The 24,841-nt window shown below is 46.3% G+C and overlaps 1 protein-coding gene across 2 annotated transcripts in view; it reads left to right on the top strand.

The window, feature by feature from the left end:
* The window catches only part of SLC35F2 (solute carrier family 35 member F2), a 44,366-nt gene extending 21,467 nt beyond the window's left edge, over positions 1-22,899 (top strand). Inside the window, exons 5-9 of one of the 2 annotated variants that reach the window (XR_016348558.1) lie at positions 7,509-7,665; positions 9,190-9,242; positions 14,346-14,500; positions 14,988-15,110; positions 22,525-22,666. Coding sequence is in view for 1 of the 2 variants with exons in the window: in XM_089775700.1 (XP_089631826.1) it covers positions 7,509-7,665; positions 9,190-9,242; positions 14,346-14,500; positions 22,525-22,746 (587 nt within the window). In the remaining variant the exon portion in view is untranslated. Of the gene's footprint in view, positions 1-7,508; positions 7,666-9,189; positions 9,243-14,345; positions 14,501-14,987; positions 15,111-22,524 lie in introns of both variants that reach the window. The other variant, XM_089775700.1, reaches the window with a different exon arrangement.
* Positions 22,900-24,841: the final 1,942 nt, after the last annotated feature.

Here is a 24,841-nt window from a genome sequence, read left to right as displayed (position 1 = left end):
CATGTGGGGGATGGAGAACATATGGCCAGAATGCAGTGAGTTTCTGTGATCCCTGTCTGGAAGGCTGGCCCTTTGAAGCCAACAGCCAATTTGGCATAGGATAGAGCAGAGTTACTCTCCAGCCAGTACAGCATTAGAGAGCCACACAGAGTTCTTTGCATCTCGCCCATTACCTAGGGTTATGAATATTGCATTTCAAGAATAAAGGACTGTTTTCTTAGCACCTTGCCCAATCCCTCCTTCCAATACTATTATTAATTATCATTACTACTACTAATAAGCAGTATTTCACCAACCTTTGCCAGGGGTATTTCTTGCTGATTTTTGCAGCACTCAGTAACTCCTGATCTTGTTGTACAGAGATGAAAAAAAGAGAGCCATCCCTTGTAAAAAGGGACCATTGGCAAGCCTAATGACAGCACTTACTGGTTGCAACTGAGGATTGAAGTCTGTGTATGTTTATCTATTTTAACTTCTCAAATAAAACCTGCCCTTTAGATTCTGGAATTAAGTAAAAGTTTGACTAAATAGTACTGTTGCATCCAAAGAGAATGTGGATGAGTGCTCGTTTCCTAGAACTAAAATAGCAGTGTATCTTTAATCCAATTAAAAAACACCATGGACTGGATCTGCAGCTGTTAAGTACATTAAATAGCATCTACTCTACTCACACAATCAGGCTCATTGATGTCGGTGGCTTTTTTCATATAACTAAGTCACTGTTTCCAGTTAGTGGATTAGAGATGTGTTTTTAAAACTGAGGTAGCTATTTCAATGTCAATCCTAGCAGGAACATAAGAATGGCCATACTGGGTCAAAACAAAGGTCCATCCAGCCCAGTATCCTGTCTGCCAACAGTGGCCAACAGTGGCCAGGTACCCCAGAGGCAGTGAACTGAACAGGTAATGATCAAGCCATCTCTCTCCTGCCATCCATCTCCACCCTCTGACAAACAGAGGCTAGGGACACCATTCCTTACCCATCCTGGCTAATAGCCATTTATGGACTTAACCTCCATGAATTTATCTAGTTCTCTTTTAAACCCCATTATAGTCCTAGCTGTCACAACCTCCTCAGGCATAGATTGACTATGCGCTGTGTAAAGAAGAACTTCCCTTTATTTGTTTTAAATCTGCTGCCCATTAGTTTCATTTGGTGTCCCCTAGTTCTTATATTATGGGAACAAGTAAATAACTTTTCCTTATTCACTTTCTCCACACCACTCAAGAGTTTATATACCTCTATCATATTCCCCCCTTAAGTCTCCTCTTTTCTAAGCTGAAAAGTCCCAGTGTCTTTAATCTCTCCTCATATGAGACCTGTTCCAAACCCCTAATCATTTTAGTTGCCCTTCTCTTAACCTTTTCTAATGCTAGTATATTTTTTTTCAAATGAGGAGACTACATCTGTATGCAGTATTCAAGATGTGGGCATACTATGGGTTTATATAAGGGCAATAAGATATTCTCCGTCTTATTCTCTATCCCTTTTTTAATGATTCCTAACATCCTGTTTGCTTTTTTGACTACCGCTGCACACTGTGTGGACGTCTTCAGAGAACTATCCACGATGGCACAAAGATCTCTTTCCTGATTAGTTGTAGCTAAATTAGCCCCCATCATATTGTATGTATAGCTGGGGTTATTTTTCCAATGTACATTATTTTACATTTATCCACATTAAATTTCATTTGCCATTTTGTTGCCCAGTCACTTAGTTTGGTGAAATCTTTTTGAAGTTCTTCACAGTCTACTTTGGTCTTGACTATCTTGAGCAGTTTAGTATCATCTGCAAACTTTGCCACCTCACTGTTTACCCCTTTCTCCAGATCACTTATAAATATGTTTAATAGGATTGGTCCTAGGACTGACCCTTGGGGAACACTACTCCATTCTGAAAATTTACCATTTATTCCTACCCTTTGTTTCCTGTCTTTTAACCAGTTCTCAGTCCATGAAGGGATCTTCCCTCTTATCCCATGATGACTTAATTTATGTAAGAGCTTTTGGTGAGGGACCTTGTCATAGGTTTTCTGGAAATCTATGTATACTATATCTACCGGATCTCCTTTGTCCACGTGTTTGTTGACCTCTTCAAAGAACTCTAATAGATTAGTAAGACATGATTTCCCTTTAAAGAAACCATGTTGACTTTTGCCCAACAAGTTATGTTCTTCTACGTGTCTGACAATTTTATTCTTTACTATTGTTTCAACTAATATGCCCAGTACTGATGTTAGACTTATCGGTCTGTAATTGCCGGGATTGCCTCTAGAGCCCTTTTTAATATTGGCGTTACATTAGCTATCTTCCAGTCATTGGGTACAGAAGCTGATTTAAAGGATAGGTTACAAACCATAGTTAATAGATCTGCAATTTCACATTTGAGTTCTTTCAGAACTCTAGGGTGAATGCCATCTAGTCCTGGTGACTTGTTACTGTTAAGTTTACCAATTAATTCCAAAACCTCCTCTAATGACACTTTAATCTGTGACAAAGTCCTCAGATTCATCACCTACAAAGGACGGGTCAGGTTAGGGAATCTCCCTAACATCCTCAGCTGTGAAGACTGAAGCACATTATTCATTTAGTTTCTCTGCAATTAAAGACAATAAAGTAAGTGCTCCTTTTGTATCTCGATTGTCCAGGGGCCCCACTGGTTGTTTAGCAGGCTTCCTGCTTCTGATGTACTTAAAAAACATTGTATTACCTTTTGAGTTTTTGGCTAGCTATTCTTGAAACTCCTTTTTAGCTTTTCTTATTACATTTTTACACTTAATTTGGCAGTGTTTATGCTCCTTTCCATTTACCTCACTAGGATTTGACTTCCACTTTTTAAAAGATGCCTTTTTATCTCTCTCTGCTTCTTTTACATGATTGTTAAGCCACGGTGGCTCTTTTTTAGTTCTTCTACTATGTTTTTTAATTTGGAGTATACATTTAAATTGGGCCTCTTGTTGAGGGGCACAAGGCCAATGCTCCCCTGGGGACGTGCAGGCCCTGCCCCGCTACCCGTCCTGTGCCCAAAAACCCCATCTACCGCTCCCTATCAATCGCCCCGTGTCCCAAGTCCAGCAGGGTTGGTCCATTTAAAGTTGCCCACTCCTGTGTGGTGCCGGGCTGGCGAGGAGAGGTAGAGGGGCTTGGGCCTGCCCTCACTTCGAGGCCCGACCCAGCGCCCTGAGGACTGGGGCTCAGCGCCCCAGTTCTGGTTGGCGGGGGAAAGCTCCACCCCGCAACACACCAACCCTCCAGGCTCAATACCCTGCCCTGGGTTGCTTCCTACCTCCCCGCCGAGTCGCTGTGACGGCCTTGTCCGGGGGCCTCCTTAGGGCCATCCTGTGATGCCTCCGCCAGACCTCCCGGCAGGTGTCTCCCTCTGGCTCCGCCACTCTCTGCTCTTCAGGGTCCGTGCCTCCGTGCCGGTCAGCCCTCCTGGGCTCTCTGTACCTCGGTCTCCTCCCCCAGTCGCTGGCAGCAGCGCTCCATTTAAGCATCCCGTCGCCACTATGTCTCTTGCGTCGGGGGCGGGAACCTCCCCGGCTCCTCCCAACGTTCCCCCCCTTTGCTTGCTCCACCATCTCCAAGGGTGCACCTGTGCCGCCCTGTGCTGCAGCGGTTGGCCGGCTCCATGGCTTCCCTGCTTGCCGGGGCCGGGGATGCTCGGACAGTCCCTGCCCGCCCGCATCCCAGGGCCCTCCCCTGAATGCAGCGGAGCAAGCCATGCAGGGCCGGAGCCGGCATGGGACTGCCGCTTCTCCTCAACATGCCGGGGACGGCACTGGGCTCGTGCGGGGCGTGGGCGCTGCCCCGTCACACCTCTTTTATGGTGTCTGAAAAGTATCCATGCAGCTTGCAGGGATTTTACTTTAGTCACTGTACCTTTTAATTTCTGTTTTACTAACCTCCTCATTTTTGCATAGTTTCCCTTTTTGAAATTAAATGTCACAGTGTTAGGCTGAGTATTCTTCCCACCACAGGAATGTTAAATGTTGTTATATTACAGTCACTATTTCCAAGCGGTCCTGTTATAGTTACCTCTTGGACCAGATCCTGTGCGCCACTCAGGACTAAATCAAGAATTGCCTCTCTCCTGTACTAGCTTTTCCAAGAAGCAGTCGTTTAAGGTATCAAGAAATTTTGTCTCTGCATCTCGTCCTGAGGTGACATGTACCCAGTCAATATGGGGACAGTTGAAATCCCCCACTATTATTGAGCTCTTTATTTTGATAGCCTCTCTAATCTCCCTTAGCATTTCATAGTCACTATTACTGTACTGGTCAGGTGGTCGATAATAGATGCCTACTGTTATATTCTTAATAGAGCAGGCAATTACTATCCATAGTGATTCTATGGAACATGTTGATTCATTTAAGATTTCTACTTCATTTGATTCTACATATCTTTCACATAGTGCCACTCCCCCACCCGCAGGACCTGTTCTGTCCTTCCCATATTTTGTACCCAGGAATGATTGTATCCCATTGATTGTCCTCGCTCCACCAGGTTTCTGTGATGCCTATTATATCAGTATCCTCCTTTAACACGAGGCACTCTAGTTCACCCATTTTATTTTTTAGACTTCTATCATCTGTGTACGAGCACTTTAAAAACTTGTCACTGTTTGTCTGCCCTTTTCTGATGTCAGATTCTTTTTTATGTGAATGTTTTTCGTCTGATCTGACCCATACTTTATACTCTTCCATCCTCTCCTTCTGATTAAAACCTAGAGAATCTCTATCAAAAGACTCTCCTCTAAGAGACGTCTCTGTCCGATCCACGTGCTCCTGTGCACCAATCGGCTTTCCCCCATCTCTTAGTTTAAAAACTGCTCTGAGACCTTTTTAATGTTAAGTGCCAGCAGTCTGGATCCACTTTGGTTTAGGAGGAGCCCATCCTTCCTGTATAGGCTCCCACTATCCCAAAGGTTTCCCCAGTTCCTTATAAAGCTAAACGCCTCCTCCCTACACCATCGTCTCATCCACACATTGAGACTCTGAAGCTCTGCCTGCCTACCTGGCTCTGCATGTGGAACTGGAAGCATTTCCGAGAATGCCACCATAGAGGTCCTGGACTTCAGTCTCTTTCCTAGCAGCCTAAATTTGGCCTCTAGGATGTCTCCGCTACTCTTCCCTATGACATTGGTACCTACATGTACCATGACCACCGGCTCCTCCCCAGCACTACACATAAGTCTATCTAGATGCCTCGAGAGATCCGCAGCCTTCACACCAGGCAGGCAAGTCACCATACGGTTCTCCCGGTCATCACAAACCCATCTCTCTACATTTCTAATCATCAAATGTCCCATTACTAACAACTGCCTTTTCCTACTGACTGGAGTTCCCTCCCCCGGAGAGGTAACCTCAGTGTGAGAGGATACCCCAACATCTGGAAGGAGGGTCCCAACTATGGGAAGGTTTCCCTCTGCTCCTGTTGACTGTTCTCCTTCCCTGAACTGTCTAACCAGAGTTGGGACAATTCTCCAATGTCCCAGAAAGCTTCATCAACATACCTCTCGCCCTCCCTCAGCTCCTCCAGTTCAGCCACCCTGGCCTCCAAAGCCTGTACGCGGGCTCTGAGGGCCAGGAGCTCCTTGCACCGAATGCACACATACGCCACCCACCCCTAGGGCAGGTAATCATACATGCTACACTGAGTGCAATAAAAAGGATAGCCCCCACTCTGCTGCTTGGCTTCTGCCTGCAATCTTTCCTACAGCTACCTTGGTTATCGATAGAGTTTCTAGTTAAATCAGGAAGTTTTGATTAAAACCTTTAAATTAAACTATAAAGAATGGCAAGTGTACCTTGGCCCTTTCCCACTCCTCTCAAAACTCCCTGTTTGCTGCCCCTGTTCTCAAAGCTCTCTGGTCGCTGACTCACTGCTTTATATAGCTGTGGCCTTCTTGATAGCCCTGTCCCCAAACTAAGACTCAGCCAATTTAACAGAGGCTTCTAGATTTTAAACCTTTAGAAGCTCACAGCTTCCAACTGCTGGCCACAGCACACGCTCCTTCAAGCAAACAAACAAAAAAACCCCAGACAAACACAAGCTCAGCACACACAAGTAACCCACAAACACACACTATAGACAGCCACTTATCTCAAGGGTCCCATATTTGCTCCTCCTTTACCTGGAGAACTCCCTCTCAAAACTCCCTGTTTCCTGCTCCATATTGCAGAGCCTGCAATGCATGTAACCACCATAATTTTTTGCAGTTACATGGTTATATTTTTAACAGCATTTTTACATCCCTAGGTGGGAGGTATAGTTTGAGTTTGACTAGCTATATAAAGGTAAAACTCCCTTGTGCCTTGTCTCCACCAGGATTTTACAGAGAGCGTGATAGCTATCTCAGTGTAAAAAGACATTTTTTTTTAGTGAAGGCATAGTGGAAGCACTACTTGACATTGGTAAGCATGACTAATGTTTGATAATGGGATCTTCAATCTAGCAAAGGAAGGTAAAACATAATCCAATGGCTGGAAGCTAAAGCTACACAAATTCAGACTACAACTAAGGTATAAATTTTTAACAGTGAGAGTAATTATCCTTTGGAACAATGTAGCAAGGGTTGTAGTGGATTCTTCATCACCAACAATTTTTCAATCAATATTGGATGTTATTCCATAAGATTTGCTTTAGGAATTATTTGGGGGACATTCTATGGCCTGTGTTCTATAGGAGGTCACACCTGGTGATCACAGTGATTCCTTCTGACCTTGGAATCTATGACAGAATAGAGTCCAAAGTGAAAAATCTTCCTTCCCTGAGATTTCTAGATCTGCCATGATTCATCCATTAGTCTGATGGTACAACATAGATATACTTCCTGAAAGAACTGTATCTCTTTAGTCCTTCTTCCAGCTCCCAATCATGTTTGCCTAAAAAATGACTATCCAACAGCTTGAGGAAGAGGTTTTAAATCCAATCAAAGATTTTAGTGAGTGCAACGATCTGGCTATTGAATTGGTTCTTAAGAGCATCACTTGATGACTAGTGGCATTATGAGGAATCCCAATAGTACAGTATAAAAGTCTTATTTTAGCCCATATCATGCAATTGCAGACTCATAGCACCCACTTAAGAGCTTTCATAGGCTTGGAACCTAATTCACCTGGCTCTGAAATCAATACATTGACTTGAATGGGAGCTGAATCAGGCCCTTAATGGAGAAGAGTTTGAATCAATGGTATGAAAAGGTAGGATTCTTCTGGAATTCCCACATGGTGCTTAACCCTAACAGAATTAGTTAGAACTGGAGCTTACTTTAAAACAGCTGGTGAGCTAATGTGTATTTTAACCTTTGAAGTAAAAACCAAAAGCTCAGCTGACCCCAAACATTGTCAGTGTTTGGTTTGCAAGTGATCCATACAGAAGCATTCCCCTCTCTTTATCCTGAAAGGTGGGCAGAGACATTAGAAATAAACATGTTTATTTAAAAAAAAAAAAACCTAAAAAGTGTTTACAGTATTTCCCTTTTTGTGGATTAATATTTCTGTACAGGAAGTGACGTGGTGGTTGGCGATGTCTTAGTTCTGCTGGGTGCATCTTTGTATGCCATTTCTAATGTGAGTGAGGAATACATTGTGAAAAATCTGAGCAGAGTGGAGTTTCTAGGAATGGTGGGCTTGTTTGGGACTATTATCAGCGGTCTACAGCTGTAAGGATCTAATCTTTATTTTAACCCTAATTAAGAACACACTGCAGAATGATTTATTTGTGTATCACCAAATGGTGTTGTTACTTTTAAATCAATTAATTGTTAAGACTACATTTACCCAGGCATTTGGGATTCTTTTTGTGGATCTGCATCATGCATTTCATTTCCTTTGTACATTTGTGGCCGAGGTCCTACATGCTGCTGCTTCATGTAATTCCCTTAAAGCCTAATCCTACAAACCTGTCTGAGCGTGGGCCCAGATCATCAAAGGCATTTAGGTGCCAAACTTCCATTGATTTCAGTGGGAAAGCAGTATCTAAATATCTCTGAGGATCTGGGCCGTAGTCTGTACTTGTGTGAATATCGTCATTGACCTTCATGGGACCATTCATGTGACAAAGGTATGGAATTTCATGTCTGTAATAGTCTTTCCAGTGGAAACCTGCTGGAGTTACTCACTGGCAGAGTGACTCCTATGATTTTCTAAATTAACTACAAAAATCAGTGTTAAAATTTATTTCAGTAGAAAGGAATCATTAAAGAGGGCATCTGTAATGTTTAATCTTGAATTTATAAATGAGGCCACATTTACTATTACAAACAAACATGGAGACAGAAAGAGCAAGCAAATAAGCCTACTAATTAATTGCCAGTCATCTGAAGAAGTGGGCTGTGCCCACAAAAGCTCATGATACCATCTACATGTTTTGTTAGTCTTTAAAGTGCTACCAGACTATTTGTTGTTTTTCAAGTTTATCCTGTAGGGTATGTCTACACTACCCCCCTAGTTCGAACTAGGGGGGTAATGTATGCATACCGAACTTGCTAATGAAGCCCGGGATTTGAATTTCCCGGGCTTCATTAGCATAAAGCCGGCGCCGCCATTTTAAAAAGCTGGCTAGTGCGAACCCCGTGCCGCGTGGCTACACGTGGCACGGACTAGATAGTTCGGATTAGGAAGCCTAATCCGAACTATCTGTACACCTCGTTCCACCTAATCCAAACTATCTAGTCCGTGCCGCGTGTAGCCGCGCGGCACGGGGTTCGCACTAGCCGGCTTTTAAAAATGGCGGCGCCGGCTTTATGCTAATGAAGCCCGGGAAATTCAAATCCCAGGCTTCATTAGCAAGTTCGGTATGCATACATTACCCCCCTAGTTCGAACTAGGGGGGTAGTGTAGACATACCCGTACAGACTAACTTGGCTACCCCTCTGAAGCAATTAATTTTATGTTCCTCACCTTTCATCCTCAAAGTTAATTATTTTCTCATATGGTATGTTAAGTAGCAAGTGAACCTGTGAAAGGCAAGAGCCCTTTTTTAACTCTTATGTATTCTTTCTATGGTCAGCTAGATTCCACAGTGACTGGGGATCAATAAATACTTGTGATACAAAATTATAGGATTAAAAGAAAGGAAAAATCAAAGCCTTTCTTATACACGCTTGTAATTAAATCCATCATTTGAATACATAGTGAAAATAATGCAAAGTAGTTTTCACTCCAGCATGTCTTTTCTTATGTAGAGCCATTCTGGAACATAAGGACATTGCTCATATTCAGTGGAACTGGAAAATTGGTATGTATATGTTAAAACTATGTCTAAATTTTAAAATCCCAGAAAGTGGATAACTGGTTGAATTAATCAGAGCTATGATATCTTCATTTCCCTTTATTTCATTTGTCAGCATAAAACAAATAACATTTATACTGTGTTATAAAAGAGCTGTGCAAACTCTGGTAGCAAAGAAATAAACTTAACAGGTTTTGGACCCCAAAATCCAAGCAGGTCCATGGAACTGAACCATGTTAATTGTCAAGGTAAAGAAGACTCACTCAAGACAGAAGTTATGGCATTGGCTGCTATTTCCAAATATTTTTCTTGAGATGTTAGATATTGGGATCATGTAGGTGCAACAATTTTTAGTGGTTAGGTGGTTACGCAAATACTCCCTGCCGGGCTAAGGCTGGAAGCCAATGCTCCCCACTCCTGGCAGCTCCCCACTCCTTGTATCAGATGCAGCAGCAAAGGGTGGCAGGCAAAGCTGTTCTGAGAGGGCAGCTGGTTTAAAATTCTTTCTTTCTTTCTTCATACAAGAGAGTTATGTGTAAGGAACTTGTTTGTACCTAGACTCATACAATCCTAGAACTGGTAGGGACCTCAAGAGGTCATCGAGTCCACTCTCCTGCCCTCATAGAAGGACCAAGCACTGTCTAGATCCGTGGTCACCAACCAGTCGATCGCGATCGACTGGTTGATCACGAGGCCTCGACCAGTCGATCGTGAGGTGTTTGGGCCCCCCTAATCCCCATTTTCCCCGAGAAGCTCCACTACCTACCTCCAGCATAGTGCCGACTTCCTACGGGGTGGACGGAAGTCCTGCCTGCAGCTTTGTGCCATTTCCGGGGGTTCCAGAAGTGTGCTGGCTGCTCCCCTCCCACAGCTCTGTGGCGTGCCAGGCGTGCTGTGGGAGGGGGCATCGGCCCCGGAGGAGGAGCGCGAGGTGAGTCGAGCGCAGGGGTTTCCATGCGCCGCAGGAGCGTGAGTCGGCCCCGGGGCAGGTGCGCATGGGGGTTTGGCGCCAGAGCACGCATGCGCAGGGTTTGGCTGCGCTGCGGGAAGGGGGTTTGGTGCCGGGGCAGGCACGCGCGTGGGTTTGGCTGCACCGCGGAAAGCAGGTTTGGCAAGTGGGGCAGGCGTGAGCGCAGGTGTTTGGCCCTGGGGCAGGTGCGTGTGGGGGTTTGGCTGCGGTGTGGGAGGGAGGTTTGGCCAGGGCTGGCCCAAGGTACGGGCGAGGCGGGCAACTGCCCGGGGCGAGGCGGGCTACTGCTCGGAGCGCCCCATTGTAGGGGGTGCCACACGGGGCTACCGGGCTGGGTGGGGACGGCACCGCGCATGCTCCACGCGCCCAGGATGGGGCTACGCATGAGCTGGGTGCCCGGGGGCGGGGACGCACATACGCTGGGAGCAGAGCATGCCGAAACCTGGGGCGCACTGATGGCTCAGGCCTGCACTGGGTTTGGCCCCGGGGCAGGCATGTGTGGGGGTTTGGCTGCTGCGTGGGGGGCGAAGGTTGGCTCTGGGACAGGCACGTGTTGGGGTTTGGCTGCAGTGTGTGTGGGGGGGGGGTCGGCCCTGGGGCAGGTGCATGAGGGGGTTTGGCTGAGCCATGGGAGGGGGAGTCGGCCCCGGAGGAGGCACACACCAGCTTCCCTTGGGGGGGGGAGAATACTGGGAGGAAGCGGGTGCAGGGGACTCTCTGCCCACACTGGCCCCCTGTTCCCTCTTCCCTGTCCCCAGCCGCAGAACTCTGTCCCCACTGGCACGCTGTCCCCTGCCCTCCCGGCACTCTGTTCCCTTTCCCCACTCCCCAGCCTCAGAAACCTGTCCCCACTGGCACCCTGTTCCCTGCCGAACCCACTAGCACCCTTCCCCAGTACTATGTCCCCTGCTCCCACCAACACAGTTGGGGCCACATTAGTGACGCTTGCGGGGGAGAGGGGGTTGGAGGAGGGTTTTTTTGCATCCCACTTGTGTGGCCCCAACTGACTTTTCTGTGGGTCAGTGACCCCGACTCAAAACAGATTCGCTGCCCTTCTCAGAAATAAAGAGAATGCAGAAACTTTTTGTGTTTGACATAATATTTTATTTAAAAATGAAGCCTGGCCAACAAACCCCCAATTGGGGCCATGACCCCATCTGGCCGCAGCATCGTAACACTCCTGCGTTCCCCTTTCCCCCAGACCCTACATCTGAGCCTATCATACACTGGAACCCCCTGCCCTGAGTCCCTCACATACCCCAACCCAAATTCCTGAACCCTCACGTCCAGAAGTCTGTGGCTTGCTTAGTACCCCAACCCTACATCTGACCCCAACACTACCTAGCTTGGAGCCCCCTCCCCGAGCCAGCGACCCCTTATCCACCTCCTCCTGCATCCAGATTTCCTCCCAAAGCTTGCACCTCTCACCCCTTCCCACAGCCAAATCCCTCATTCCCACCCCGGAGCCTACACATCCTGTCTCAAACCAGTGAGGGTACAGCTAGACTGCAGAAGTTTTTCAGGATTCCAGAGATATCCCAGAAAAACTCTTCTGCATCCAGGGATGCGTTTGTTCTTCCACTTCTTTTAGTGGAAAAGCAAACATGATCTTTTGGTCACCCCTATATTCCTCTTTCCACAAGGAATAAGAGGGCTTCCAAAAGAAGGGGGTTTTCTGACATTTGGTCCAGTCTACACAGGCCAAATGTTGGAAAAACTTTTTCCTACAGAAGAATTGGGAAAAAAGCAGCAGTATAAGAGTTGGGGATAGCAAGTGATGGAGAGGAAGAGAATAGAGGGGGTGGGGCTTCAAGGAAGGGGCGGGGCGGTAGATCTCGGCTTGTTCTGTCATTTAAAAAGTGATCTTGAGTGTAAAAAGGTTGGAGACCACTGGTCTAGATCATCCCTGACATATGTCTATCTAACCTGTTCTTAAATATCTCCAGTGATGGAGATTCCACAACCTCCCTAAGCAATTTATTCCAGTGTTTAATAACCCTGACAATTAGGAAGTTTATCCTAATGTCCAACCTAAACCTCCCTTGCTGCACTTTAATCCCATTGCTTTTTGTCCTATCATCAGAGGCCAAGGAGAACAATTTTTCTCCCTCCTCCTTGTAACACCCTTTTGGATACTTGAAAACCGCTATCATGTCCCCTCTCAGTCTTCTCTTTTCTAAACTAAACAAGCCTAATACTTTCAGTCTTCCCTCATAGATCATGTTTTTAGAACTTTAATCATTCTTGTTGCTGTTCTCTGGACCTTCTCCAATTTCTCCACATCTTCCTTGAAATGTGATGCCCAGAACTGGACACAATACTCCAGCTGGGGCCTAATCAGTGCAGAACAGAGCAAAATAATGACTTTTTGTGTTTTGGTCACAACACTCCTATTAATGCATCCCAGAATCATGTTTGGTTTTTTTGCAGGTGTCACACTGTTAACTCATGTTTAACTTGTGGTCCACTATGACCTCTAGATCCCTTTCTGCAGTACAGGCAGTCCCCGACTTACGCGGATCCGACTTATGTCGGATCCGCACTTACAAACGGGGCTTTCTCGCCCCGGAGGTCGGGGCGAGAAAGCCCTGTTCGTAAGCTGCTCCGGTGCCCCTGGTCTGCTGGAGACCGTCTCCAGCAGACCAGGGGCACCGGGCGGGTTCCCGCGCTTCTGAGGCTTTGCCAGAGCAAAGCCTCAGAGGCGCGGGGAACCGCCGCTGCTGCCGCTTCAGTCTGGGTGCCTGTGGTCTGCTGGGGACGGTCCCCAGCAGACCACAGGCTCCCGGACTGAAGCTGCAGCCGCGGGGGGGGAGTCCCGCGCCTCTGAGGCTTTGCAAAGAGCAAAGCCTCAGAGGCGCGGGACCCCCCCCCCCCCCGCGGCTGCGGTTTCAGTCCGGGAGCCTGTGGTCTGCTGGGGACCGTCCCCAGCAGACCACAGGCACCCAGACTGAACCAGCAGCCGCGGCGGGGTCCCTCGCCTCTGAGGCTTTGCCAGAGCAAAGCCTCAGAGGCGCGGCACCCCGCTGCCGCTGCGGCTCTGCTCCCCGTGTCCCTGGTCTGCTGGGGGAGGGGGGGCGCAGCTAGTGTGCTCCCCCACCCCCAGCAGACCAGGCTTTTGTTTTGGACTCTGGGGCAGAGCAGCTGGGGCGCTGCAGATTGGTCCTGCAGCGCCCGCTCTGGGCACTACTGGACCAACCCGGCAGCACCCCAGCTGCTCTGCCCCAGGCGTCCCCCAGTCAGCTTCTGCTGAAACTGACCAGCGCTGACTACAGGAAGCCCGAGGCAGAGTTGCTCTGCCCCGGGCTTCCTGGAATCAGCTGCTGATCAGTTTCAGCAGCAGCTGACTTGGGGACGCCTGGGGTTCTTAAGTTGATTCTGTATGTAAGTCAGAACTGGCGGTCAGTTTCAGCAGTGTCTGAATCTGGACGCCAGTTCCGACTTACATACAGATTCAACTTAAGAACAAACCTACAGTCCCTATCTTGTACGTAACCCGGGGACTGCCTGTATTCCTTTCTAGACAGTCACTTCCCAGTCTGTATGTGTGAAATGGATAGTTCCTTCTTAAGTGGAGTACTTTGCATTTGTCTTTATTAAACTTAATCCTGTTTACCTCAGACCATTTCTCTAATTCGTCCAGATCATTTTGAATTTTGACCTTGTCCTCCAAAGCACTTGCAACCTCTCTCTGCTTGGTATCATCTGCAAACTTACTAAGAGTACTCTCTATGCCGTCATCTAAATAATTGATGAAGATATTGAACAAAACCAGTCCCGAAACAGACCACTGCAGAACCCCACTTGTTATACCCATCCAGCTTGATTCTGAATCGTTAATAACTACTCTCTGAGAATGGTAATCCAGCCAGTTATGCACCCACCTTACAGTACCCCATCTAGGCTGTATTTTCCTAGTTTATTGATAATAAGGTCATGCAAGACCATGTCAAATGCCTTACTAAAGTCTAGGTATACCACATCAACCACTTCTCCCTGTCTGATTCACATTTATTATTTGTATTTGTATTACTGTAGCACCTGATAATATGTGCAAAGATTTACAATGTCTGAAGAACATCAGTCTTTTTGCTGTCTCATTATTCAGTCTATTTAGAGTTGATTGTTGTTTTGTTTTACAGTGTTACTATTTATGGCTTTTGCCCTCTGTATGTTTGGGCTGTACAGCTTCATGCCAGTAGTGATTAAAGTTACTAGTGCTACTTCTGTCAACTTGGGCATTCTAACAGCTGATCTCTACAGTCTTTTCTTTGGACTGTTCCTGTTTGGCTATAAGGTAAGCAAACATTCAGTCATTATGGATTCAATTAAGTTTCATTCCAAAGCATAGTCATCTTAACTGTCTCTAACAACCATTTGCGGTTGTGAGTTTGTGCAGATTACATCATTCATTTATCATTGAAATGAAAAAGTTAATCATAAGACTCAAGTTAGTTACATAATATGGCACTTTTATGTAGACGATGATTTAAATTAATTTCACACTTCGTGGATTAAATTGTTAAAGACCATTGCAATTCCCTCAGAAAGTCTTGCAAGCAATGCAGGAAACTGTAAATAAATTAGTGTTTGATTCTAGTCCCAGTATTGTTTTATTACTCCATATTTTGAATCACCCAAATTTGGGAATGTTCCGAATCTGGTCAGCCCTTGAAGTCAGTTAAAAAGTTCAGATCCAAAGTTCATCAGAAGTCCAAGTGTGTCTACATCGGTTATGGCTTGGGCTGATCTCAAAAGTAAATATTTTCTGCATGTTTAATCAGTTATTAGATACATCTGTGAGGGAAGAATCAAGTCTATGCAATTGTATCTCTGAACAGAACGCAAGACAGTGAGTTCTGAAGACTGTTCTATATTTTGGCGAGGACTTCTGTAGGACTACTTGTGTAAGATTTGTTTCTTTAGTATTCTGTTGTAGCGCTGTGGTCCTGTTAAAAACAACACTTCCACTCTGACTGATCCTTTGCAGCCAGAGTCATTCATGGGAACCAAGCTTACTATCACCTTTTAAATCATTGACCCTCTCAGTGATTTAAAAGTGAAAAAGCTTAGTGAGCAGTTTGAGAACTTTGCTTAAGAGGCTTAGCTCTATTACTCACCAGGTCACTTGCCCCCTGCCACACAGAAATCAGAAGCTATTATGTCAAACTTTGCTCTAAGGGTGAAGGACCATTTATTTTGGTTTGGAAGCATAAAAGCAGAAGTATTGTATTGTCAGGCACATGCAATGGCTCGGGTTTCCTTTTAAAGAGATATTTATGTAAGGGGACTGCTAGCCCCTTACTAAAACTCCGTGGGAGTTTTTGGTTCACCAGCTCCCAGTGTCAAAAGGGGAAGGGTCCATGAGAAATCAGGGCCCTGAGACTGACAGACCCCAGAGACAATGGAAAGCCTCCAACACTCCAGCTCGGCCTGACTGACAGGTTGTACAGGCCAGTGAGGAAAGTGAGAGGCCAGGCCCCGTCTTCCCTGTGAGCTGGGATTTTTCTGGGTCTCTGTGAGCAAGGAGAGAGCTGAGAGACAGCTAAGAGGAGCAAGCTGTGTAGAGAAGCAGTCCTGCAGAAACAGAGCCAGGCACATACAGCCCAAGGAGTACAGACCCTGTGTTGAGCAGCAGACTGGCAGTGCTCAGAGAGCCAAAAGGGACAGAGAAGCAATGCAAGGAGCTGGAGACTGGCAAAGCAGCACAGCCTGCAGCTGGGTGTGGTGAGCAGCTGGGACCAGCAAAGTATGGGGAGAGGCTCTGGGCAGGGAGATATCACCAGTCAAGAGGCCCAGCAGGCCAGACTGGGAGAGGGGTCTGGCCACTTAGAGCTTGAGGCTGTGTGGTCACTGCCAGAGCAAGCGTATCCAGCCTGCAGCCCCCCTGCAGCACTTCCAGGGCCTCTCAGGGGCCTATAAGGAAGAGACTGTGGACTGTCCTTACACTCTGCAGACTGCTGTTTTGATGTCCCTGTGCTGCAGAGCAGGGCTGTGTGTTCTCATTTAATCATTCTCATTTTTTCTTATTCTTTTCTTTTTAATCAGTTGATGTTTAATAAATTGTATTTGCTTTGAACCTTATGAAATGATCACTGAGCCAAGAAGGCCTGCAGTGTGAAGAGAGCACCTCGGAGTGGGGACACCCTAACTTCTGCCCCTAGTGACTAAAAGGTTGGGGATTAAGCCCCAGGAAACCTGGGCCCAGCCTTGTTGGGGTTTCAAGGACTCTGCTACTCTAGAGAGTGGAGGGGGAGCCCTCAGGATCAGGGAAGCCGTGGGGTAAAGGAAGTGGGAGTGGGGACTCAGATCCTTTCGCTGGTTCATTTCACTGGGGTGGTATAGAAGCCAGGAAAGTTCCCCACAATAGCGGGACCATTCCCCCGCTTACATTTAGCAATTGACAATCCCCACTGGAATACAACAGTTTTGAGCATTAATACAAGGAACACTTCAACTCTCCCAGAAGTTTTTCCCTTGTAACCAAATGATATTCCATGTGAGGCCCCTCAGTGACTATGGCAGGTGAAATTAGAGTTTTGCGTATCAGTCTAGAAGAGTATTTCTTTCTTAACCATAGCTTTATTCCATAGGATGCCTTTATTTTATTATACTTTTCTGATTTTTTCTAACCCCAGCAGTTCTTGGCTGTGGTCTTCTAGTACATGAGAGTTTTGTTAATCTCTGCCATTACTGCCATTTGGAATAAGATCATCACAGAAATGTTATCTGGTATGGAGTAAGAGTCCACTCCTATTCCTGCCTGGTGCTGTGAGCCCTTGCTTACCCTTAGGCTACGTCTACACTGCATCCCTCTTGCGCAAAAGTCTATGCAAATGAAGCCTGGATTAGCATATTGCCACACTTCATTTTCATAATTAATTAGGGGCTGTTTTTGCACAAGAGCCTTTGCACAAACCACCCCCTCTTGCACAAGAGATGTTTTTCCTGAAAAAAATGAGGAAAAACAGCTCTTGTGCAAGATGGTGTTTTTGCACAAAAAGGAGCTGTGTAGATGGCTCCTTTTTGTGCAAAAGCCTCTTTTGCAAAAACGCCCCTTAATTAATTATGTAGATGAAGTGTGGCAGTATGCTAATCCACGCTTCATTTGCATAGGCTTTTGCCCAAGAGGAATGCATTGTAGACATAGCCTTAGATTTAATGGTAATTAAGACACTTGGCCTCATACAAGATCAGGTCCACAGGAAGTTTTCATTGGCCAACCCTCTTGGAAGTACATTTTCACTCTTTGAGAACATCACTTTGGTCACTGTCTTTCATTCAGTTGCAGATGAGATCTGAAATACAGTGCCAAATATAAAACAAAACAAAACCCGCGGAGCAATCCAAAGACTAAGCAGGGGGATTTCTTGCTACAAATATTTTCTGAAAGTGCTTCTGTTGTGTACACTTAGGAAAGAGTCTATTGCAGATTTAGACACTAGGTGGAGTTACTGGATTACCAATCACATTTATTTTGAAAGCTTCAGAGGGGTAGCCACTACTGCTGCACTCTGGGTGCAAGCCTAGCTCCAGCCATAATGTGTGGACCGTGGTGGGGCCGCCTCCTCCTTGCACACATGCCCTGTTCTCAGAGTTAGGATTTAGCCTTTATTTTATTATTTCTAGAAAAGTATCTTTGCCTTGGTGTCTAAGGTACATCCATTATCATTCTCTAGCACGTGCTCTAGTGGCTGGAGTAATTTAGGTATCAAAAAATCCAATTTAAATTTTCCTAATTACTCTAGAAAGTTGAGTGGCCTGCATCTGAAATGGTTTTGTGTCTGTGATGTGGTCTGCAAGCCCCAAACTGAGCATAGGCAGAAGGGGAAGGAGAGTCTCTGTGGCTTAGAGATGACCAGGTTGACTAAACCCCAGCACAGTTGCTGGAACTGCCAGTCATGGAGGCATGCACCACAGCAGGGACCAATGTGGAAAACAAGCCCAGTTATAAAGGAAGGAAAATGGAGAGAGTTGGAGAGGCAGACATTTTTGGGAGCGTGTAAGCAATAGCACCATACTCAGCTGACTCTAGGGCAGGGATGGGGAACCTTTTTTGGGTAAGGGGCTGCTGACTCACAGAAAAATCAGTCAGGGGCTGGGGGGAGGGGGGGGGGGGGCTGGAGTGCCAGTGTGGGCTTCCCAGTGCTGGGGGAAGCCATAAACTTCAGGAGTCAGATCCAGACAAGCCGGGGGCTATATCTTGTGCTGCCTCCCAGCTGCCAGCTGAGTGCTGCTGCTCCAGTCGTAGCTGCTCTAAGGCTGCTGTACCAGGCTCTTCTGTGTCCAGGAGAAGACCCCATCCCAGCTGACTGGCTGAGAGGTGGGGCAGGACATGCATCTCCCAACAGCTGCAGCGAGAGGAGAGGTGTGGGGCAGTGTACCCCAGCCCCGGCCCCCAGAGCTGCCACAGCCCAGCACCGGTCTGCCTGTTTTCCTCAAAATTGGAAGGATAGTGTTTAAAAAGTTCTGACTGGTATTAATGCCAGTACACCAAGCAACTAAACTTGTTTATAGCAGGGTTGCTCTACTGAATTCTGATTCAGCACTAAATAATTTTTGACACTGACTTTGTCAACATTAATTGTCGTAGTAATGGAATCTTCTTGACCCCAGAACTCTTAAGTGCAAGTGTCAGCAGAGAAATCAAACAATACAAACCTCCACCAGAATTTATAGTATTAGACAATAATCATATGACATAAGTCACATGACCAAATCGCACTGATCTTCCTTAGACGCCTTTGAAAATCTGAACCATAAGATAATAAACACAGATAACAAAGACACAGGGAACAATCCAGCATGTGTAACCCACACACCTAGGGTGTGTCTAGACTACAGGGTTCTTTCAAAAAAAGTGGCCTTTTTTCAAAAAAACTTCCCCTGCGTCTAGACTGCTGCTGCGTTCTTTCGAAAGTAAATCAAAAGAACGCGGCAGTTTTTTCAACCGCAGAAAACCTTGTTTTATGAGGAATAACGCCTTTTTTCGGAAGTGCACTTTCAAAAAAAGGTGCTATGTAATGCAAACTGTGCTTTTTCGAAAGAGAGCATCCAGACTGCCTGCATGCTCTCTTTCGAAAAAGCAGCTTGCTTTTTCGAAAGTACTGGTTGTAGTCTAGACGTTCTTTTTCGAAAGAGGCTTGCAGTCTAGATGTAGCCTTGGTGTGGTTCAGTGTCCCATATGGTGGCACCTAGACCACAGCAACAGATGAGAACAAGAGACCTTTACATCATAGGCTGAGAGTAAGCTGGCTTTTAGCAAAAAGGGTAGAGGCTCCTATACTAAGCTTCAGAGGTCCCACATTCAAATCCCCCTGGTGGCGGTTACACATGCACTGAACACAATAGGAGTCTCTGTTTTCAGCAGGATCAGCCCCAAAGGAATATTATGCCTGTGTTATTACTGGGGATCTAGTTTTGAGTAGGGATATTTTGCTTTCAGTAATCCAGCTGCCTCAGTAATTATGGTGTTGAGAAGAAAATCTATAGCTTTTTGTGTTTGCTGACAGACTGTTCCCAGCTGAGTGTAATTTTATCCTTTTATATTTTAAATCCAATTTTATAAAGTCAACACTTTAAGTGACTCTTATTTTCCTATCAAGATGGTTTATAATAATCCTTCCTTTTTTAGAATGTTAAACAGCTTACTGAATAATAATAACAGACCAAATCCTGTTGGCCTGATCCACCAGGCAGCCTCAGTTCTCTCTTTACACTGGTATAATTTCAGTGATGTTAAACTGGTGTAGATCAGGAGACAGGAAAACAGGTCCAGCCCAGTAATAACACTTATAGAGTGTGCCAAATGGTTAAAAGTGATATAAAATGCACCTACTGATCTAGTGACTTGCAGAGTTCCAATAACTGAGACAAATTCTCTCTCACTGTTGGAAGTCTGGAGTAAATCGATTACAGAAGTTGGCCATGGTGCATGGAAAATTGAAAACACTTAGTGGTACATTACATTATCATATTATTCACTATCATAAATACTTATTCCTTGCTGTCATGGGGTGGTACACTCGTACCTTCCCCAGGGTGCGCTGTCAAGTCCCCAGGGTTCCTGAAATCACACCCCCAACCCCACGTGTGTTGTAACTCAATGGCCATTCTAAACCCACGACCCTCTCGCTAGGGCAGTGCGGCCCAGTGGCAGGAATCAATAACAAATGCCCTGCTCACTGGGGGTATGTCTACACTACCCCCCTAGTTCGAACTAGGGGGGTAATGTATGCATACCGAACTTGCTAATGAAGCCCAAACTATCTAGTCCGTGCCGCGTGTAGCCGCGCGGCACGGGGTTCGCACTAGCTGGCTTTTAAAAATGGCGGCGCCGGCTTTATGCTAATGAAGCCCGGGAAATTCAAATCCCGGGCTTCATTAGCAAGTTCGGTATGCATACATTACCCCCCTAGTTCGAACTAGGGGGGTAGTGTAGACATACCCTGGGACAGTGCAGCCTAGCAGCCAGAGTTTGTAGCAAGCACCCCTCTTTCTGGGGTAGAGCAGCCTAGCTGCCATAGTCAATAACAAATGCTCCTCTCTCTGGGGCCATGCAGCCTAACAGCTGGAGCCAATACAAAATGCCCCCTCACTGGGGCAGCATGGCTTAGCAACCAGAGTCAATAAGCAACGCCCCTCTCGCTGGGGCAGTGCAGCCTAGCAGCTGGAGTCACTAGTAGCAGGTGCAGGCCCTGTGGGTTGGGGGATTGTGGAGGTGGTAGAGTAGGGGTGGGCAAGAGGAAGCTAGTGGGTCAGATCCAGCCTTCCAAACTGTCAGATCTGGGCCATGGCTGCCTCACCGGCACCCTTACTACACAGCAGGAGCAGCCATCTTAAAAAGCAGACTGCTAATTACAATGCAGTCTGGGCAGGTAGGAGAAAGCTTTGTGCACTGTCCCCACGCCCTAACAAAATCCCCAAACTCCCATTGGCCAGTTTCCAGCCAATAGGGGCTAAAAATTTTTGCTGATGGCAGGGGCAACGAATGAAGCCTCCTCCCTCCCTGTGCTTGAACAGAGCCATGTGGAGCAGCGCCTCCCACCCCCCCATACACAAGCAAGGAGCCTGTCTCAGGTTTGTGCAAAGCTGCTGTCTGGGAGCTGCCTAGATAAGCTCCTCCTAGCCAGAGCCTGCCTCTGGCACCCCACCTCCTTTCTTCCCCCAACTACCTGCCCCCAGACACCATGCAAACCCTCTGCATCTCCTCTCCCCACCTCCTCCAGGTCACAACTCCTTCCCAGACCCTACATCTCTCCCCCAGGTCAGAATCCTTTCCTGCACCCATATTCCCTCCCTGGCTCTACACCCCATTCCCCTGCTCCAGGTCACCACCCAAACCCTCTGTACCCTCTTTCCCCCCTTCTCCCAGATCACAACTCCCTCCCAGACCCTATACTCCCTTCTACATCCCTCCCCCAGGCCACAATCCTTTCCTGCACCCATTATCCCCTCCTGGACCCTGCCCCCCAAGCCTCTGCCCCAGATCATAACCCCCTCCTTCACTTAAACTCCCTGTCAGACCCCACACTCCCTCCTGCACCCCATTCCTCTATCCTAAGCTCCCTTCTACACCCCACCCACTGTCCCAGGCACCGCCCCCCCTCCACAGAAGGGCAGCCGTTGACCACTTGCCAAAATTTTGGAGTGGTCCCCGATTAAATATTATTGCCCGCCTCTGGGGTAGGGGGACCCAGGCCCTCCCTACTACACCAGTTCCCAGCCCAGGCCCCTATTAGCAGTGTGGAATACTACCACCGCAACACACTGAGCTCCTCAGGATACACTCTCCTGCCTGGGGCTATTTTCTACCAGTCTCCGCTAGACTCCTTCCAGAGGCCTTCCTCCAGTTCCTCTGCCGAATCTCCAATGTCTTGCAGGCTGGTCCCCAGGCCAAGTCCCACTGGCAGTTTGCCTCCAGGAGCTCTGGCAGTGCCTCCTCCCTCCTCAGCAGCCCACCCAGACTGAGCCTTTCTCTAGGCTTTTTTACCTGGGCTGCAGTCCGAGCACGCCCAGCAAGGCTGTGGGGACGGGACTCCTTTAACTAGATGAGCCTGGTTAGGCCTAACTTCCCCAGTGTGGGGCTGGTACACCCCATCACACTTGCCATCCCCGTGTCTAGAACAATAAAGCTGAATCTGACAATTGTCTGAGCTTCTGAGTTTTGCTTTTTAAGTCCCATATGCTGTAGTGATGGACTTCATATACTGAGACCTAAAGAAAGTGTAACTGTAAGTGATGCTCTTGCTGCAAGGCACAATCATAAGACAGAATTTCTAACCACTTCTATTTCTCTGCCCCTCTTCATATCATTGTCAGTTTTCAGGTCTCTACCTCCTGTCCTTTGGTATCATTATGGTGGGCTTCATTTTGTACTGTTCTACCGCAACCCGAACTGCAGAAGCCACGACCAGTTTGCCACAACCAACCAGCAGTGGGTTTGATAACCTTGGACTAAAAATTGAGGAGAACCACCAGGAAATTCCTGCTGCTACTGTACAGTTTACTAGAGAAGAAAATGTGTGGATAAACACGGGTTAGAAGACTAGCCTGCATTTTAAAAGAAGCCTTTGTACTGCTAAAATTATCTCTCAGGCTACATCTATACCGCACCCTTCTTCTGCAAAAACGTATGCAAATGAAGTGCAGATTAGCATATGGTTACACTTAATTTGCATAATTAATTAGGGGCCGCTTTTGCGCAAGAGGCTTTTGTGCAAAAAGAAGCTGTGTAAATGGGTCCTTTTTGCACAAAAACCCCCTCTTGGGCAAGAGTCGTTCTTCCTGAAAAAAGGAAGAACGGCTCTTGCGCAAGAGAGGGTTTTTGTGCAAAAAGGAGCCATTGACATAGCTCCTTTTTGTGCAAAAGCGGCCCCTAATTAATTATGCAAATGAAGTGCAGCAATATGCTAATCCATGCTTCATTTGCATAAGCTTTAGCGGAAGAAGGGTGCAGTATATACATAGCCTCAATGTCGATATGGAGAGCCACTTTGTTGCCAAGAGTATACATTATGTTGCATTTGTTTTAATATGCTGAAAAGACACTTAATTGTTAAGGCCAGCTCTTCAATCAATGAAATATGTTAATCTATCCAATTGAAGATCTGGCCCTTAATGGGAAATAGAAAAATATTTGGAAGCCATTGAGAAGTGACAGAAACTTATGTTCAGAAATTTTGATTAAGAGCAAATGCTGTACTTTTGTAATTTTGTATGTGTAATTTTGATTAAGAGCAAAGATGAAGCCAAAGCTAGCGGGCAGGTCACTAGCAGGTGCAGAAAACCTTTGTTGTGTGTTAATTATTAAGGTTCCAATCCTGCAAGGTGCTAAGGGATTGTCCTCTGCTTCAAATTGAGTGGGATTTGAGGGCACTCAGTATGTTTCAAGAGGCCCTCAGCACCTTCCAAGAAGTAGCCCTACATACCATAATACAGTACATCTGTTTTATTGGACCAACTTCTGGTAGTGGAAGGGACAAGCTTTCAGGCATCACACACTTAAAATGTGGCAATGCTACAGGAACATGGGTGGGGAAGCTACAACAGCTCATTCTTTGTAGCAACAATGACTGGCTCTCCAAAATGTTAAGTACTTTTGCTAGACATTTTTCTTTGTCTTCCATTTTTTCCATTTCTAATCAGTGATTAAAACTGATCAGTCACTTTGTTTGGAAAGTTTGATTAATTTGAAATTTAGACTTTCTATGGCAAGACTTGTACATGTACATTTGCATAGTTGTACTGACACCAGCTAAAGATCTGCCTCTCACTCTATTTTTGTCTGTTAGAATTTCACTTTCTGTTAAAGATTCTATTTATTGTTTTTTTTTACTGACCGTACTACTTTTAAATCAACAGGTTTTGCCTTAAAAGTTTAAATGATCCTCTTTAGAAGCTATTGGTTATCAAATGACTGTGTGATTGCTTTTTGTATAGGTCTGTTGTTGTTTGTTTGAGCAAAGTAATTGATCTGATTTAGAGATCACAAAATAAATATTCAGTACATGGAGAAGTGACTATTCTTCAATATTGCCTTAACATTGAATTCTTCATACAGATGAAGATTAGGAGAGCTGCTGATATTTGTATGTGACACGGTTAAGATTCAATTCACTGCTGCCTTGCACTTTGTGTTGCCATTTGTACCAGTGCAACATGAGAGCAAAATGCTTCCACTCGGGATTCATAGGTGAAGGCTACAGAACACTGAACCTAATTCCATAGTTACAGATAAAACTGTATTGCAGTGTGTGATGAAGTGGGGGAGGAGGGTGCTGTCCATTCGGGCATTCACTGGTCACTATGCTTGGGCTGTGGGTGACCCCTACTGGCCTGTGTCTGTAAGCACTGCCCAGCAGGGGGTCACCCTGAGGACCCTCAGGTCACTGTAGTCCATGGCCCAACCGGTTCTTACCTGTCGAGGGAAGGGGTCTGAACAAAGGAAGGATGTGGCTTGGAGAAGGAACAAACAATAGGACTATGTAGCACTTTAAAGACTAACAAGATGGTTTATTAGATGATGAGCATTCGTGGGCCAGACCCACTTCCTCAGATCAAATAGTGGAAGAAAATTGTCACAACCATATATACCAGACTAACACAGCTACATTTCTATCACTACTCTACATGCTTG

The sequence above is a fragment of the Pelodiscus sinensis genome, chromosome 1, assembly GCF_052426305.1.
Source record: "Pelodiscus sinensis isolate ZL-2025 chromosome 1, ASM5242630v1, whole genome shotgun sequence".
NCBI lineage: Eukaryota > Metazoa > Chordata > Testudines > Trionychidae > Pelodiscus > Pelodiscus sinensis.
Note: the sequence above shows the minus strand (reverse complement) of the source record. Positions and strands in the feature narration are given on the sequence as shown.